This window comes from Sitophilus oryzae, unplaced genomic scaffold, assembly GCF_002938485.1.
Source record: "Sitophilus oryzae breed Bouriz unplaced genomic scaffold, Soryzae_2.0 scaffold_359_pilon_pilon, whole genome shotgun sequence".
NCBI lineage: Eukaryota > Metazoa > Arthropoda > Insecta > Coleoptera > Curculionidae > Sitophilus > Sitophilus oryzae.
Genome location: NW_022146928.1, coordinates 3,236,728 through 3,255,436, shown reverse-complemented (window position 1 = coordinate 3,255,436; position 18,709 = coordinate 3,236,728). Strand labels below are relative to the sequence as shown.

General features: G+C 30.7%; 1 protein-coding gene across 1 annotated transcript in view; it reads right to left on the bottom strand.

Moving 5' to 3' along the window:
• The window catches only part of LOC115885009, a 43,132-nt gene that overhangs the window by 16,358 nt on the left and 8,065 nt on the right, over positions 1-18,709 (bottom strand). The window contains exons 2-7 of the mRNA XM_030903751.1: positions 17,528-17,687; positions 16,097-16,346; positions 14,756-14,866; positions 11,385-11,487; positions 7,053-7,162; positions 2,339-2,361 (exon numbers count right to left, since the gene is read on the bottom strand). Coding sequence (XP_030759611.1) covers positions 2,339-2,361; positions 7,053-7,162; positions 11,385-11,487; positions 14,756-14,866; positions 16,097-16,346; positions 17,528-17,687 — 757 coding nt within the window. The remainder of the gene's footprint in view (positions 1-2,338; positions 2,362-7,052; positions 7,163-11,384; positions 11,488-14,755; positions 14,867-16,096; positions 16,347-17,527; positions 17,688-18,709) is intronic.

Below are 18,709 nucleotides of genomic sequence, written 5' to 3'. Positions count from 1 at the left end.
GTTAACACACAGTAAATTGCAATTCTATCTCTTTACTAGAGCAATACCTAAATCTGTACTGAGGTTTAAAAATCTTTGACCGAAGATCTAAGACGTTGTCCTTCAATTTTCGGCTAGACCATATTATATTAGCAAAACGAAAAATTGTGATGGTCGTAAATTTTTTTCTCAAGATCATTAAGAACGCTATGATCAAATAATAATAATTTATTCAGATGTATTTGCAAATTTATAAAATAGTAATAAAATAAGTGGGCTGGCGAAGATTATGTAATACGAGACATCCGAATGTCATGGAACACTATTATTATTATATCTTATTTAGATAATTTTAAATTAAATATAATTCATGTCTGAAGAAGTATTTTAAAGATATTTACTTGAATATTTTCTTATGTTTAATATTGAATAACTTTGCCTTTTTATTTGAAAATTTTATAATGAATATATTTTTTAGTTATTCTTATTGAAGAAGACACGTTCTTAAAACATCCATTAATATACAGGGTGTCCCAGAAATAAGTGCAAGTATTTTAAGGGGTGGTGAGATGAAAGAAACATATATTCTCTTTATCGTTTTTCAAATAAGCCCAAAATAACGAAGTTATTTTACTTTCAAAATTTCCAAAGAAAAAATGATTTTTTGCTAAAATTTTGAGAATTACTGGATCTTTTCTGGATTTTCTTTCTTGTAAATTTAATCTACTACCTATGTTGCCATATTATCAAGAAATTATTTTTTTAATAAAAAGTAAAAAAATTCCAAAAAAAAATTCAAAAAATGTCGAATTTTCAATTTGTTTTTTCACAAAAAAAACTCATAGGCTTGTTTCTGGGGTTGAACTATACTACCAGTTAAAAAATATTTGCACTTATTTCTGGGACACACTGTATAAATTTCATACTCTTTTATTACTGTTTTAATAATTTCAATTTATCGTTATTTTAATGTAGATAAAGTGCGGTTTAAAACAATTTCATAATTTTTAAATTATTTAAATTAACATCTAACAATAAAATTAAGAGTAACTTAAAATAAAACTTAAGAGTAACTAAAGTATGAAAGATGATAATCTATACTAATGTATAAAATCCTTAAGTGACTGACATACTGATTAATCATGATCCTGCTCAAACCACTCAACGTAGGAAGCTCAATTTTGGCATACAGGTTGATTCTAGGGTGTAGAGGTTCAATAAGAAGGGATTTTTCGAAATTCCAGTTCCAAGGGGGTGAAACCACCCCTCAAATATTACAATATTTTTTATTTAAAAAACGGTCAAGTTTCCGAAAAAACACTTAAACACGTATATTTTATTTTGTTTTTTTACATATTTTAAGATTTATTAAAAATGTATACAGGGTGTTTCAAAAAATCTGGTCACTGATTAATCACGATCCTGCTTAAAGCGCTTGACGCTGAAAGCTGATTTTTGGAAAACAGATTCACTTTAGGGTGTAGAGGTTCCATAAGAAGGGATTTTTCGAAACTCGAATTCTAAAGGGGTTTGAAAACCGGTGAGTTTTTCGGAAAAACTCTTAAACACGTATATTTTATTTTGTTGTTTTACATATTTTAAGATTTTTTATAAATTTATACAGGGTGTTTCATAAAATATGACCATTGAGTAATCACGATTCTGCTTAAACTGCTTGACGTTTAAAGCTGATTTTTGGCAAACGGATTGACTGTGGGGTGTAGAGGTCCGATAAGGAGGGGTTTCTCTAATCTCAAATTCCAAGAGGGTGAAAACGCCCCTCAAATATTACAATATTTGTTATTTAAAAAACGGTTAGTCTTTCGGGAAAACGCTTGGACAAGCATAATTTATTTGTTTTTTTTTTACATATTTTTAAATTTTTTAAAAAATCATACAGGGTGTTCCAAAAAGTTGGGTAATTTCTTCCATTTCGTATGTTAATGGAAATTCTTGCTTTGCTTTATCATCATCATTACAAAATAATTAATTCGACGCGAACGAAGTCGCTGGTATACGCTAGTATCATCATATTTCTGTCAATATGTGACCATGAAAATAATAAGTACCTAAAAAATAATTTTATGTATTTATTTTGACAGTTCCTATTTACTTTAAGGCATTAAATTATTATTTGTAATATTTTATTGTATGGTAACATATTGTAAAATATTCCAAATGAATAAAAAACTGTATTAATTGCTATTTAATTCCACACATGGTATTCAAAGATACTTAATTATTCCCATTTAAGTAATCGTAGCTTATGACGAAACATTTTGAAGATATACTGTTCTTTATGCGTCTACGTAAATTAATTTATATCCATATATTATAATATATTATTTAAAACACAAACCTTATTGTCACATTTTCCTTAACCTATTTTAAAGTTTAAGTTAAATGGAAAAATTAGTCCAACATACGCACTATTTAGCAATAATTTGCCGTAAGCAGAGATATAAACAATATTTATGCGTATATGTACATATGTAAATATATTAGGCAAGTCAAATTGGATTTACTACGGGGTCAACTTAAAAAAACTTTGGCGCAATTACAGGGGTGCCGCCCCCCCCTGACCCAGGTACTGCTGGGCACCCCCCAGAGAAATCCTGAATTATGACTCTTGGCTACGTATTAATTTTTATTTGCTTGTGATGCAGTAAAAATGACATTTTCTAGTTTTGTTTAGTTAATATTATTTTGTTGTGTTCAAAAAATGTGTTAATTTTTATTTTTTTAGAAAATTTGTAGGTATTTAAGTAATCTACGGGAACACGGTTTGATAACCAAGTCTATGAAATTTATTGATAGAGAAATTCATATAAACGTTTTATTCAAAAAATGTGTTTTTTGAAATTATTTTTAATTTCTAAGAAAAGAAAGGCCCTAGGCCCCCTCTGGGCTCAACACCAGCCAAATTCATTTTATTCTTTAACCTATTTTGGGACTTCCAGACAAATAAATAAATGTACTTAAGTATAAATAGACATATATATTATAATAGACATATATATTTATACTTTAGTATAAATAGACATCTCATACACAGCTTTTAAAGTAGACAATAGTTTTGGAAAATTAATTATATATTGTAAAACAAAAACAAACTGCAACAATGGAGTTTTTTTATTAGTTGAATTGTAGGTTCTGTAATAAAACATATTGGCCAAAGAGGACGTTTGCGTTTCTTGGGTAAAAGAATAAAAGAACCGTAGTTAAACCAACAATAAACTAAGTTATAATCATCCATCCCAGTTATATGATAAAAATCATGAATTTGAAAATAAATATAAAATAATATCTACATCTCCATTGTTAAATTTATTTTCATCATAAAACCCTTATTTGTGTAGATTTTACCAACTTTAATAATACTGTTGTGCTGCTGCTCCATGGCAAGAGTCTAACATCTATTGCCACACACTAGAGGTGGGCAAAGATTGAACGAGTCGTTTATTTGAACGAGTATTAAAAATGAATCATGAGATTCGATTCATTGCTTGCAATCTGGTTCGTTCAATTGAATCGTGGCCAGCATGGATCCATAACATTTGAACGATGAGCCGCAAAAAAGAATTGTGAGAATTGAATCGGGTCACAATGTGATCGTGCGTTCAAAAAGTCGTGACAATTGATTCATTGCTTACAATACGGTTCGTTCAATTGAATCGGGCCAGCACGGATCTATAAGATTTGAACGATGAGCCGTAAAAAAGAATCGTGAGAATTGCTTGATTGCTTACAATACTGTTCGTTCAATTGAATCGTGACCAGCACGGATTCATAAGATTTGAACGATGAGCCGTAAAAAAGAATCGTGCGAATTGAATCGGATCACAATGCGATCGTTCCTTCCTACGGCGCGGCGCGGCTGTGATAGAAGCATGAGTGCAGGCACCAATATTTAGACTTGAACAAAAGCCCTAAACAAACATCATGGGCATAAAATGCAAACGATAAGAAAGTTATTTACAAGAAAAAAAAACTTGTTTATACTGTGCTTAGTATCTGTAACGTATTTAATTTTCACGTTAATATTTTTGTTAAAATAATATTACCAACTACTTATAGACGGAGAGCTGGCTACATAAAAAAAACCTTATCATTGTTACATGGCTGATTTTTTGTGTGAAGTATCCTTTGTGTAGCCATTGTGAAATAGTCTGGTCTGCCAGCGCGATCCCGAGGCTTAAAGCGGGGGCGGCCAATCGAAAGGGTAAAATTTTGACACTAAAAATATTATAAGGTACACGAGTTATAATTGCCAAATAGCTTTTTATTTAATATTAAGAAACGTGTAAAATTGTTGACAGACATTTTTCTCGTGGCTGAAATGCCGGCAGACAACGCGAAAGAGGCATAGAATTTTGACAAAAGAAAATCATCGCATACATGCATGTCGATTGGTGGAATGTCATGTTTATTGTTGATTAATTTAAAAAGCCGTATGCAAAAGGGCAGACAAAAAATCGTTATTGAAATAATAAAAAAATATATTTATAATATAATCGTATACTATATGATTTATCTATACTTAAATGGATGAGGCGGCGAGCGTTCTCTGAAAGCGCTAGAGTAATATCGCGCTTTTGATAACTGTCTGCAGCTGATTTAGTCACGATCTTTTTGTCTGCCCTTTTGCATACGGCTTTTCAAATAAATAAATATATGACATTTCACCAATCGGCATGCAAATATGCCATATTTTATTTCATTCTTCAAATTTAATTTTTTAATAATTTTTAAAATTTCACGCCTCTTTCGCGTTGTCTGTCGGCATTTTAGCGACTAGAAAAATGTCTGCCAACAATTTTCGGCGTTTCTTAATAATAAATAAAAGCTGTTTTTGCAATTATAACTCGTGTATCTTATAATATTTTTAGTGTAAAAATTTCACCCTTTCGATTGGCCGCCCCCGCTTTAAGCCCCGGGATCGCGCTGGCAGACATGACTATTTCATAATGGCTACACAAAAGGATACTTCACACAAAAAATTAGCCATGTAACGATGATAAGGTTTTTTATGTAGCCAGCTCTTCTATTATTAAATGTCGGACTAAAAGACGAAATCGTGTTTTTATGCAACTCCAAATAAATATTGTTGGCCTCTGCTCAATGTGATAAAAAAACGGCGTCAGCGATGGTTATAAAATCAAGATCGCTATTATTAAGTAACTTAACGTTAGTACTTATGGACTACTCTGTATATGATAACATAAATAGATGTTACAAATACAATCTCCTGTAGAACATGTGGGATCGCATGTCTTAGGAAGATGTATTAACATTTGCGTAATAGAAATGTAATAATATATTTAAGTACATTGTAATGGTATCAATTCATTCAGTTACTGAGAATCAATTAGTTGTTAAACGATTAGATAAAAAAATAGACAATGAATGGAGTATCGTCAAAAGTAGTTTTATTATGTAAATTATTGTCAAATTAATCTAACAAACCCCGGCTGTAGTAGGACCACAGAATAAATTCTGTGTTAAGACATCATTCGCTCAGAAGGGACTCTGATACTCCCTAATCGACGACAAGATACGGGCATTTCCGTAACATATCTTTAACAGTTTCGTTTTTCTATTTATATTTTCCGACCTGACCCTAAATAGGGGTGTGCCACTAAGCTTCATTTTGCAAAGATGACAATTAAGATTTGACAATATGTGGTATGAATTCCAAATACACTTCTTCGCAGTCTGCTTCTGGAATGCATTAAAAATGTAATTGTTGTTTCTGTATTAGGGTTCTGCAAAGCTTATTTACATTATACACTTTCAATCCTTTCCCTTATTCAAGTACTTGTCGTTTTGTAGGGTATCGTTTTTGATTTCATCTGATCTCGTCGCGATAGATATAGTCGGTTCAACAACTCAGGGAAGATTTTGACACACGACATCAAAAAAAATGACATAAATTACAATTTGTCTGTGAAGTAAAATGACATACACGATTCTCACTTGCAGGAATCCTCCCATTGGAAGATCGCTATCAAATCTCATAAGGAAGAGTTAAAAAAAATAAAGATGATTTTTATTAAAGATGCATATACCTAAAATGTAAGGATTTTGACATATTTCACATTTGGTGAAAATGAAGAGTAAATTTTAAATTTCAATAACAGCTACCTAAATTTTACTTGACCTTGTATAGGCTGATATTTAATTACAGTAACTATTGTATGTTAAACCAAATTAAAATTTGGCCCGAAAAGTTATACAGGGTAAGACACAATAATTATGGAACATTAGTCACTTTTAAAAGCAAGTTACTCCTTTATTTTAAATGGAACATCCAGTATATTATTCCGGTGTCAATTCATACATCTTTAAAATATTATTAAGGTTGCCCGCCCCTGAGACAAAGACTTTACTAGATATTTGAATTTTTTTGATTTTTCCTCAGTACATCTTTAGTATTTGAAAATATGTAGGTGGCTGTGATATACCATTTGTTAATTTAACAAAAATTAAAGGATGTAGAGTAAAATACTCAACGGTAATAAAAAAATACACGTTTAAAAAATATTTTAATTATTACAGAATTAAATCTAGATGTAAACCTATAATTATGTGACAAAAATTAGCTAGATGAAATCAAATGCTTAAAAAATTCTTCCTTTCCCGTTAACTGCGTAAAAAGATTGCCTTTTCAAAAATAATAATAATAATTTTTAGAATTTTTTTTTAAATTTTAATAAAAAAACATAATATTTTCATAATACGGCAAAATAGGCAAAACATTATTTATGTATATAATAGGCAAAGCACTTATTTAAGACTCACCCTGTATGTATCTTATATCTATAGTATAATATAGTGTCTGTTCAACGATTTAGGTAAAATTGACAGGAAATAAAATTTACACGAGCATTAAAATGATAGACACAACTCTCACTGTCATGCATCCTCTGGTTGGACAAACTACTATAATATATTCAAGGTATATCAACACAATTATTGTAATAATTGGCAGTCTTAATAAAAATAAGATTATATATATATTCTTATATTTATATTTTATTAATTTTATTTGCAAGTATACATTTTTAATCGACACATAAGTATCTAAAACTAGGAGTAATAATAGTATCCACTTGTTTTCCACAGAAGGTTTCCAAATGATCAAAGATGTTCTCGCTTTCCTCCATTTTTTTTCGCCACATATCTATAGAAAGAAACATGTTTTATTTATTAATATACAATGTTTTTCACGCAACTAGCTTATTAAAAAGATAGAATCTAATTTAGATACAAAAGTTTGAATGTTTTAACTTAAGGTTATTTCTTGGTCTTTTTAAATATTTTCTATTTTCACTTTCTCTTTTCAAAATGGCAACTTCATTGTTTCACTGGATGTGACTGCCATTTTGATTGAATTAATTCCTTAATATTCTGCGTTAAATTATCATGTACCGGGTGTCCCACTAAGAATAGCTCTCGGCTGTATCTCGGAAAGTATTAGCCGTAGGGCTTACTTAGGAAAAAAATATTTATAACTAAAGGGGCTATGAGAAATTGCTGGAAATTATTTTCAAGTTTGTAAAACGGCCGCTAGGTGACGCAACTGCTATGGAAAATAAGAAAATAGATTTTTTACAGAATTTTGCCTAGATAATGGGTACTATAAATAATACCTTCATAATCTTCACTAAATTTTGGAATTTTTTTGTTAGAACCATTTTTCCCTATATGCTAAAATAAAGTGGTGGGGGAAGGTTAGATCTATCTTTATTTAAATGTTAATAACTCCGAATTGGATGATCAGAATCCAACAAACGAGGGCTCGTTTAAAAGAGACTGTCTTACTCTACATTACACCATAATAATAATAATAATAATAGGGGTTTGAACGTAGACGCTAGGGGGCGCTTTCTTACAATTTAACAAACATAGCGCGTTTTTTCAAAAAAATTAAATACGATAGTATGTGCTATTTTAGCTGGTAGTAAGGAGTAGTAAAAGCTTAAAAAGTCAGCGAAAACCGCATCTTGATATCTTCTTTCAAACCGAAGATATTAGCAAAGTTATAATAAATACCAAAAAGTAAGCCCTTAATTACCTTACTTTTACAATACAATATCAGTAGCCCTCTTGATTAGGCCCATTCTAACAAAAAAATAAGATAAAAACAGTTAGTTTATTTTAAAACCGACGAAATACCAGAATAACATTATACCAGATGTATTAATATCTAATAATTAAGATATTAATAATAGTGAACAAGAAACGGTGATTCAGTGAAGTCATGGTAGGCTTTGGAAAAAAGTTGCTGTTCGCGTAATAGTATAAACGTCAAATTGTTATTGGATCAACATTTTGATAGTTTTAGCAGCGTTTTTTTTTATCTTTTAAATGCTTTTTGAAAATGCCTTTATTATTTGAAGAAGTTGAAGTTGTTGGCATTTTGAAAAAGCAATCAAAAGATAAAAAACGCTGCTAAGACTATCAAAATGTTGATCTAATAACAATTTGACGTTTATACTATTACGTCAAAAGCAACTTTTTTCCAAAGCCTACCATGACTTCACTGAATCATCGTTTCTTGTTCAATATTATTAATATCTTAATGATTAGATATTAATACATCTGATATTATGATATTCTGGTATATCCTCGATTTTAAAATAAACTAACTGTTTCTATCTTATTTTTAAGTTAGAATGGGTATAATCAAGAGGGCTACTGATACAGTGTTGTAAAAGTAAGACAATTAAGGGCTTATTTTTTGGTATTTATTATAATTTTGCTAATATCTTCGGTTTGAAAGAATATATCAAGATGCGGTTTTCGCTGACTTTTTAAGATTTTACTACTCTTTACTATCAGCTGAAATTACATATACTATTGCATTTAATTTTTTTGAAAAAACGCGCAATGTTTGTTAAATTGTAAGAGAACGCCCCCTAGCGTCTACGTTTAAAAGCTTATTATTATTATTTATACGGTACAATATAGAGTAAGAAACGCCCTTTTACGCGAGCCCTAGCTTGTTGGATTCCGGTCATCCAGTCCAGAGTTATTAATATTCAAATAAAAACAGATGTAACCTTCCCCCACCACTTAATTTTGGTAGATAGGGGAAAATGGCTCTAACAAAAAATATTCAAAATTTACTGAAGATTATAAAGCTGTTACTTATAGTACACCTTATCTAGGCAAAATTGTGTAAAAACTCCATTTTCTTATTTTTTGTTGCAGTTGCGCCCCCTAGCGGTCGTTCTACAAACTTGAAAAAAATTTCCAGCAATTTCCCATAGCCTCTTTAGTTATAAATATTTTTTTCCGCAGCCGCTACGGCTAATACTTTTCGAGATACAGCCGAGAGCTATTGTTAGTGGGACACCCTGTACTTTAGTTTAACAATAAAATATTTTGATTTTATGTCAAATATGTTGTTTGTCTTTTAGAAAATGTTTTACCTTACTTAAAACTTTACAATAATTTATTAAATATTCTAGATACCCATAAAAATTGTTACAAAATACTATATTAACAATGTTATAAAATACAGGGTGGCGATGGCGTCTCGGTACTCTCATACGTCGCGGAAGATTTAAGGACAACGGTAGTTTATATCGAAATGAAATTTGGCAGCATATGTATGTTAACAGAAAGCATTTTATAAACATATATAGAATTATACAGGGTGTCCCCAAAAAAGTTACACATCAAAGTTGTGTTTTTTCTAATAAATAAACACCCTATATATTAATTGAATTTCGGATTCTAGGAAAAAAGAAAGGTGAGTTTTATTAAGAAGCGTATACCTAAAATCTAAGGATTTTGACATATTTCACATTTTGTGAAAATGACGAGTAAATTTTAAATTTCGATAACAGCTACCTAAATTTTAGTTGATCTTGTTTAGCCTGATATTTAATTACAGCAACCATTGTATATTAAACTAAATTGAAATTTGACCCGAAAAGTTATACAGGGTGAGACAAAATTAATATTGAACAATAGTCCCTTTAAAAACCAAGTTACTCCTTTATTTTAAATGGAACACCCAGTATATTTTTCCGGTGTTAAATGGAGAATGTATTTATCTTCAAAATATTATTAAGGTTGTCTACCCCTCAGACAAAGATTTTCGTAGATATTTTAATTTTTATGATTTTGCGTCAGTAGTTATTTATTATTTGAAAAAAATCTAGGTAACTGTATGATATATTTTTTGTTAATTTAACAAAAATTAAAGATTATAGAGTAAAATACTCAAAGGTAATAAAAAGATACACTTTAAAACATATTTTAATTATTACAGATTTAAAAGTAGATATAAACCTATAATTATGTGACAAAAATTAGCTAGAAGAAATCATATGCTCAAAATGCTTCATTTCCTGTTAACTGCATAAAATGATTGTCTTTTCAAAAGAATCTTTTCATTTTAAAAGACATATGTGTTCTACCTCCGAAAACAGCTACAATAATTTCTCTCATGTTGTCCACAATAGTCTTTAACATATCCCCATAAAAAAAAACAGACTAGATAAAATCAGGAGCATTTAAGTATTCGATTAATTAATAAATATATAAACTAATAGAATCATATCAATTCTTTCTGATGTAGGATCTTTGCATTTTCGGCAAATTTCTGAGACATTTTTTTGTTTTAACTGACACAAAATGATAACTATTTGTTAAAGTTGGACTAATAATTAGACACCTATGTTGAAGTACCGTCAGACATATCACAGCCACCTAAATTTTATCAGATAATAAAGATCAACTCAGATCAAATCGTATAAATTATAATATCTAGGAAAATCTTTGTGTGGGGGTAGGCAACATTAATAGTATTTCGAAGAGATATGAATTATCCATTGAATATCGGAATAATATAGTGGATGTTCCATTTAAAATAAAAGAGTAACATCCTTTTAAAGGTGACCAATGTTCAATGTTAATTTTGTCTCACCCTGTATAACTTTTTGATCAAGTTTTAATTTGATTTAAAGTACAATAGTTAATTTAACTACATATTAGGCTATACCGGGTAAATTCCAATTTAGGTAGCTTTTATTGTAATTTAAAAATTGTTCTTTATTTCTAGAAAATGTTAAATATGTCAAAAACCTTACATTACAGAAATTCAGTTAATATGTAAGGTGTTCCATTACAAAAAACACAACTTTGATATGTAACTTTTTTTTGGGGACACCCTGTAGAACTCTCTATATTTTTAAAAAGTGCTTTGAATTAACCTACATATGCTCCCAAAATTTCATTAAAATACAAACTGTCGTTCTCCTTGGAGCCTCCGCGGCGTGTGGCGTATGGCTGTATTTTTAAATTAAAACAAACATGTTCTTCTTTTCAGATTATTTCCAAATCTATCTCTCTATTCAAAATAATTCAGTATGTTTAACGAGTTAAATCACCTTGTAGTTCCTGTAGCGACGGACAGCTTCCATCATAGTCTCTGGGCAAAACATCCCTTGGTAAGTACTCATATAAGGTTTCTGTATTTTTATGTATGTGTATCTGTAAGTAATAAAAAATTACCAAAATCTTAAATAAAATTAATCCATAGATTAAGAAACTATTACGAAATATATTTTTGATAATTTGGACGAGTTTAAATATCAAGGCAAAAAAATTTCCAAATCTGTTGTGTGCAACCTTAAACTTAATACTAAATATTACACAATTAAGTAATGTTGTAACCGTTTTAATTTGCAAGCATATTTTTATAATTAATCTATAAAATGGTCATTAACATTAAAAAGGTATTGAAAATTGCATACTGTTATCTGTAGGTAAAAAAAAATCTATCAAAAGCATAGAATATATGCCAAGTCTCGCAATGCAATTCTTCCACTAGAAAAAGTTGTGAGATCTCATGTAAAACCAAGTCAGATATTTTATTTATTTTCTATTGAAGTAGTTTTTTATACCCCTAAGTGATAAGAGTGGCCCACCTCAATTTTTTTTGGACAAAATTTTGTATTTTTATTTTTTTATGATTTGACAATAAAAAATACATACAACACTAAATTTTCACCCTTCTACCATCAACCCCTATTTTTTAATAGCGATATTAATAATTCAATAGTTTTAATTTAACAACAAATTGTTTTTAAACATTTTTAGAATACCTTCGGGCATCTGTAGCTCCCAAAAATAAAAAACTTGGAAATATTGTTTAAGTGCAGATCTATATACAGGGTGTCCTATGCTGAGCGTGCATTAGAAGTTTCTTGAGAACCACAATATCTAGATCGGAGATTTTTTGAACATCATTGATTTGCAACGAGATCTATCGATTAAAAATATTTTCAATATGGCGACACTTCCAGAAATACCAGAAGTTGACAGCAACTTTCTTATTTTAAATGGGTGCCCCCATTTTTCATTACATACTTAAATTCTCTGTAAAATTTTACGAATTTTGATATTAAACACTCTATATCTAACATTGACCGTTTTTGAGAAAAAAAAAATTAAAATTTTTGAACGAAAAAAACTGCCTGTCAAAAATATGTGTATAGCCTAAACGTCAAATTTAGTGATTACTTCAGCCACTATGCCATCAAGAGAAAATATTATGTGGCTATCTATTTCAAAAATTAAATTGTTCGAATGTCATATAATAATGGCCGCAGCTGTCATAGAATTGAGCGATAAATAAATTATCATAAATCATTTTTTTCAAATGGAAACTCACTTTTTTTATTTCACTAGTGAAAAGGCTTTTCAATTCGTTACTTTTTAGCTATTCATGTTCCTATACCTAAAATAAATCGTTTTTAAGTTATTTAAGATTTAGTTTTAAAGCGTATATTTTTCTTGATTTTATCTAGCTTCCTATTCCTAAACATTTTTTGCATTCAATTATTTCAAAATTTTTAACGGTTTCGCAGATATTTGCGGTTTTATATTTCATATGGCATTTTTTCCCAGTAAATTTTTATCAAAGCCACTTAATGATTTTTCGCTCGTATTGTACCGTTGAAAGAGCTATATGAAATAATACTGCCTGTATCTGCGAATCCATTAAAATTTTTGAAATCCTTTAAATACAAAAAATGTTCATTTTTGAACTCTTCGTCTAATAATAAAATAATATACAGGGTTTTCCAATTAAAAGAAGCCAATAATAATTATTTTATATTTTAGAAAGTTCGGCGTAGACTTTCGAACATCCTGTATGATTTACCATTACCATATTTATAGCAAAGTAAGTACAGACCATCTAAAGTAAATAAATAATATAGTTTTGATTTCAGGACAGTTCTTGTATTTTTAATAATATCTTTAAGAAATGCTGAAAAAAATATATTTTTTATTTATTAATATCTCTGAAATTATCGAAATATATTTACTCATATCTTAGGATTATGGTAAAGTGATCTGAAAGGACGCCAAAAATGCAATAAAATACAAGGTGTTCAATTTAAAAAAAAATCATTCCAAATCTACTCACACTTTTTAGAGCAACTCTATAGAAGAAAAAATATTTTCTCAAATACATCCTCGTACATACTTTAGGTTTTCACTGAAACAAAATTTTCATTTTTTTTTATTCTAGTAACTATAGATGCCCGACGCACTATTGCCGGAGCCTTTTGCGGGTAGTCCCATTCCCACAAAAAGAGGTATAGTACATCGAAATTCTATACCAGCAGCAAAAAATTGGCGCCGGGAGGCACGTATAGCCGCCCATACGAAAATATGTTAATAAAAAGTTGGTAGGCAGTTCTTTTACTTTCAAAGTAAAGGAATTTTTCCAATTTTGGTCCGCGGTTATTTCCCTTATCCGCCACTTGGGGTCGCGTCCGATGAGAGTTTGATTTTCTCAAAAACGGACTACGGAAACACGGAATATCTCAAAAACTGCGACTTTGACTGATTTTGATGTTATTACGAATTTTGTTGCAAATATTATTCCTAATTTTAAATTGAAAACCGCGTTTCGCTAGCTACTGTAATTTTGAAGTTACGATTTTTAAAAATTTTTAACTCCCTCCCATACCCCCTTACCAACCACCCACACCCACCAAAAACAAATGGCCAGATTCTTGGGTGTATTTTTGTGCCAAATTTGGTTCAAATCGGTTTAGCGGTTTTTGAGTTATCGTGTTACAGACGGACAGACGGATAGACGGACAGACGGACAGACGGACAGACGGACAGACGGACAGACGGACAGACGGACAGACGGACAGACGGACAGACGGACAGACGGACAGACGGACAGACGGACAGACGGACAGACGGACAGACGGACAGACGGACGGGACAGACGGACAGACGGACAGACGGACAGACGGACAGACGGACAGACGGACAGACGGACAGACGGACAGACGGACAGACGGACAGACGGACAGACGGACAGACGGACAGACGGACAGACGGACAGACGGACAGACGGACAGACGGACAGACGGACAGACGGACAGACGGACAGACGGACAGACGGACAGACGGACAGACGGACAGACGGACAGACGGACAGACGGACAGACGGACAGACGGACAGACGGACAGACGGACAGACGGACAGACGGACAGACGGATAGACGGATAGACGGACAGACGGACAGACGGACAGATACCATGAAAATATTTTGTATTTAGGTGATTTATGACCCAAATAACTCATTTTGAGTAAAATTAATAAAAAAAAATTGCCGATCTTAATAGTCTACCATACCTGTTGGTATGTCCGGCTAAAAATAATTAGAAAAAATGATTAATATTATAACCACTAGATCTAACAACATTATATATAATTTTCGGTACTTACCCTATTTCGAAGCTTTTCTTTAAGCATCTTTTTGATTAAATTTATAATCATTTCAACTGAACTATGCAGATTTAGATAATGAATACCAGCAACTCTATTGGAATATACTTTCTGGAAAATAAATTATAGTAGAATATTAATTAATATGTTACCTATGTTTTTGTTTCTATTTTTCAAAATTTGGGATTTTTTTCAAATTTAAAATTTTGCATTTAATTTTTGAATTTTTATAGAAATTTTCTCAAAGAAAAAAGGTAAAAAGTGATTAATTTAATGTAATTACACTACTGTTTGCAACATAGGGTACTTTTAATTACAAAGCCATGGCATTGTTAACAAGAATATCAGTCTTATTCCTCTATATCCATATTATTCTACCGGGTAGTGCTTGGAAACAAACATAAGAAATCCCATGCAACATTGTTCAAATTTGATAATGAATTTATTTTTAGTTTTTAGTTAAAATCATAATTTCTTGATAATATGGCAACATAGGTAGTAGCTTTTATAATGTCGTCAAAATTTAAAAATAAAAAAATATTTTTTTTAAATTTTCAAATTAAATTTGGTCCATTATTTTGGGCTTATTTGAAGAACGGCAAAGAGAAAATATGTTTCTTTTATCGAGATCTACCAGCCTTGAAAATATTTGCACTTACTTATTTGTTTATTTATTTTAGTATATTTTTTTCTATCTCTATATGCAAAATATAAAAGATAACACTCGTATTAATAGTTATTTTTTATACAAGACGATAAAATGTTATTTTATCGTCGACCGAAAAGATTAATTCACGAGCGATGAAATCGCGAGTGAATTAATTTCGGAGGACCATAATGCAATTTTATCGTCGTGTATAAAACAATATTTTTTTCCATAGCGAGTTACGTTTTAAAAAATATTCAGAAATTATTATTTCAAGAAATTTATTACGAGTAGAAAAAATATTGTGCTGGGTTGGCGTTGGTTTCTATGTAATTTGACAAATAAATAAAGCTGTCTCTTTAGTTGTCAGTTTTGAGTCAATATTTTTTAATTCTCTTTCGTGTCAATTGCTGATTGAATTGGAGCCAGAAATGGCTCAGGCTGAGGCGACAAACGCCATATCCGAACTACTTCCATTTAAATCCCGAATAACTTATGAAAAGGAATACAAAAATTTTCAAAAATGGAAGCAATTAAAAAACGTACGAGAAGAAATAAGTTTTTAACCTACCCCCCTGTTAAAGTATTATTTAATCTACCCTTGCGGTTAAAGTACTATTTTATCTACTATTTTTGATAGATATAAGGCAATTTTAACAGTTGCTATGAAAAAAAGTATATTTTGGACAACTTACTTCTAAAACCATTCCTGATTTTTTTAACGCATCTGGCGTTAACTTTAGAAAATGAGCCATTGTTAAGCCTTCCATGTCGTATAACAATATGTCGCTTGTTGCCACGTCCTCTCTAATTCGAATTTCGACGACATTATAGGCATGAGCGAAAAAATTATAAGCGTCGAATTTATTCGGATCTAGATCTTTAAGTTTTACGAATACTATTCTATTTAGGTTTTCGGTAAGTCGAGGCAGCGGGAAGCAATATCTAGAAGAAAGATATATTTAAATATAAGGTTAAATATTATAAAATCTTAATGACTACAGAATACAAGGATATGTAACGCCCATATACGGGCTGCAGCAGAATTTGTGACTTTAGACGCCATCATTTTGGAGCCTATGGATGAGTCACCACCTCGCCAATAATGACAATTTTAGCGATTTTTTATAATTTGTTGTGTGTAGTGAACTTTGTATAGACTTTATTACAATGGTGATGTGTTCAGCTTTCAAGTGTAAAAACCGCAACGATAAGAAAGAGCCAGGAGTCTTACGCCACTCTATACAGGGTGTCCCAGAAATAAGTGAGTATTTTAATTGGTAGTATATTATATGGCAACATAGGTATTAGATTATATTTACAAGAAAGAAAATCCAGAAAAGATCCAGTGATTCTCAAAATTTTAGCAAAAAATATTTTTTTGGAAATTTTCAAAGTAAAATAACTCCGTTATTTTGGACTTATTTGAAAAACGGTAAAGAGAAAATATGTTTCTTTTATCGAGATCTACCACCCCTTAAAATACTTGCACTTATTTCTGGGACACAAGGATCTAAAGGACACTGGACACTGGATATAAAGATTATTAAGATTTTAACACCCTAGAGCTGCGAAACAAAGCAGAATCGGACCTATGTTGATATGAAAAAATAATTTTATTTTTACGTGAGGAATCTCCCCACGAGAGATGGCACATGTTTTTTGAAACACCCCGTATAAGTTGATTTTAGAGGTAAAGTTATAATAGCTTTTCAGTACAAATATTTTAAGTTATTTGCCATTTTTTATCAATATAAATATAATCTTCACTAAAAAAATGTCAAACCCAATTTAAATCTTTAAAAACAGAGGTAAACAGAGTTTATAAAATGTAAAATTTCAGGGCTTATTAAATTTAGCTTTGCGAATTTTTCTATCATATATATTTCTCAAATCAATCATTTTTCAGTTCAAAGCTGACATGGGAAAAAAAGTCCCTAATTTTGTTTAACTTTTAAAATTTCACATCCCTTTTTCACTTTATATTTTTATTTTACAAGAAACAACAACAATTTTGATAGCTAGAACACAGCATTTGCATTAAATTTTGATAAATTCTTCAGCAATTTCAATAAATAATATAATATAGCAGTAATATTGAATTACAACTAAATATTTAAACTTACACTGTCTCAGCTATCTCCTTCATGTGAGGTAATTTCGGATGCTTATTGACATAAAAATCTGGTATTTCTGACCTAATTTTGTAATACATTTCTAGCTTAGTTTTACTTTTATCTATATTAAACTTGTTCATAATTAAGAATGCTTCCAGCATGTTTCTGCCTAAAATTTTATATTAAAAAAATGTATATTATCAGATACATGATTTTGAAACATAAACGCGATATAACTACACTAACTAACTATAACTAACCTAATATATGGTGATTCACGGTGATGGTACGTTATAGACTTTAATGGAGAACCGGTGATATTTTTTTTTGAAAATTTGGTTGGTTACAATACATAAAGGCACCTGCTACATCTCTCTAAAATAGTTTCAGCGTTACAAGTTGCCCCATCATTTGAAAAGTGGTAGCATTTTACTTATCTTAACGGGGGAACATCCGGTATATTATTACATTTTTGGAAACTACTTTCATATCTCATAATTTTTCTATTATACTAACCTATACCTATCTCTAATAAAATTGACAAAAACATGATCTTGAATGAGCATTGTAAAATCATGAATTGAACACTTTAAAACGTGAAATTTGGGTTATAAGTTGAGGAAAGTCTATATATTCGATCTATCTAAATCAACTCATTATATGGTGGTGATATCTGTCTTACATCTTAAATGGAATTGGGCAGGACATGTGGCTAGGATGACAGATGGACGGTGGACAAAGAGACTTGTGGAATGGAGACCGAGACACGAGGCCTATAGAAGCAGAGGACGACCTCCTAGTCGATGGACAGATGACATTAAGAGGATGGCTGGAAACTGGATTCAAGTGGCACAAAATAGAAGGAAATGGGTAGAGTTAAGGGAGGCTTTTGTTCAGCAGTGGACGGTATAAACTAAATGATGATGATGATGGTGAAATCAACTCATTGGATATTACACAGGGTGAGCCAAAAAAATATTTATTTCGGTTGGTTATAAAATTGCTGAAATCTTTGTTATTTAATAATTTAATTTACATATTATTTAAAAGATCAAAATACTAATAAAATAGCTTTTCAACGATATACAGGGTGGTGCCAACTCTATTCCGAAAACTCTTCGGCAACATATTCTGCAGATAAAAATAAGTAAAAAAGTTCGTATAAATGTATGTCCTAAAATGCTTAGTTTC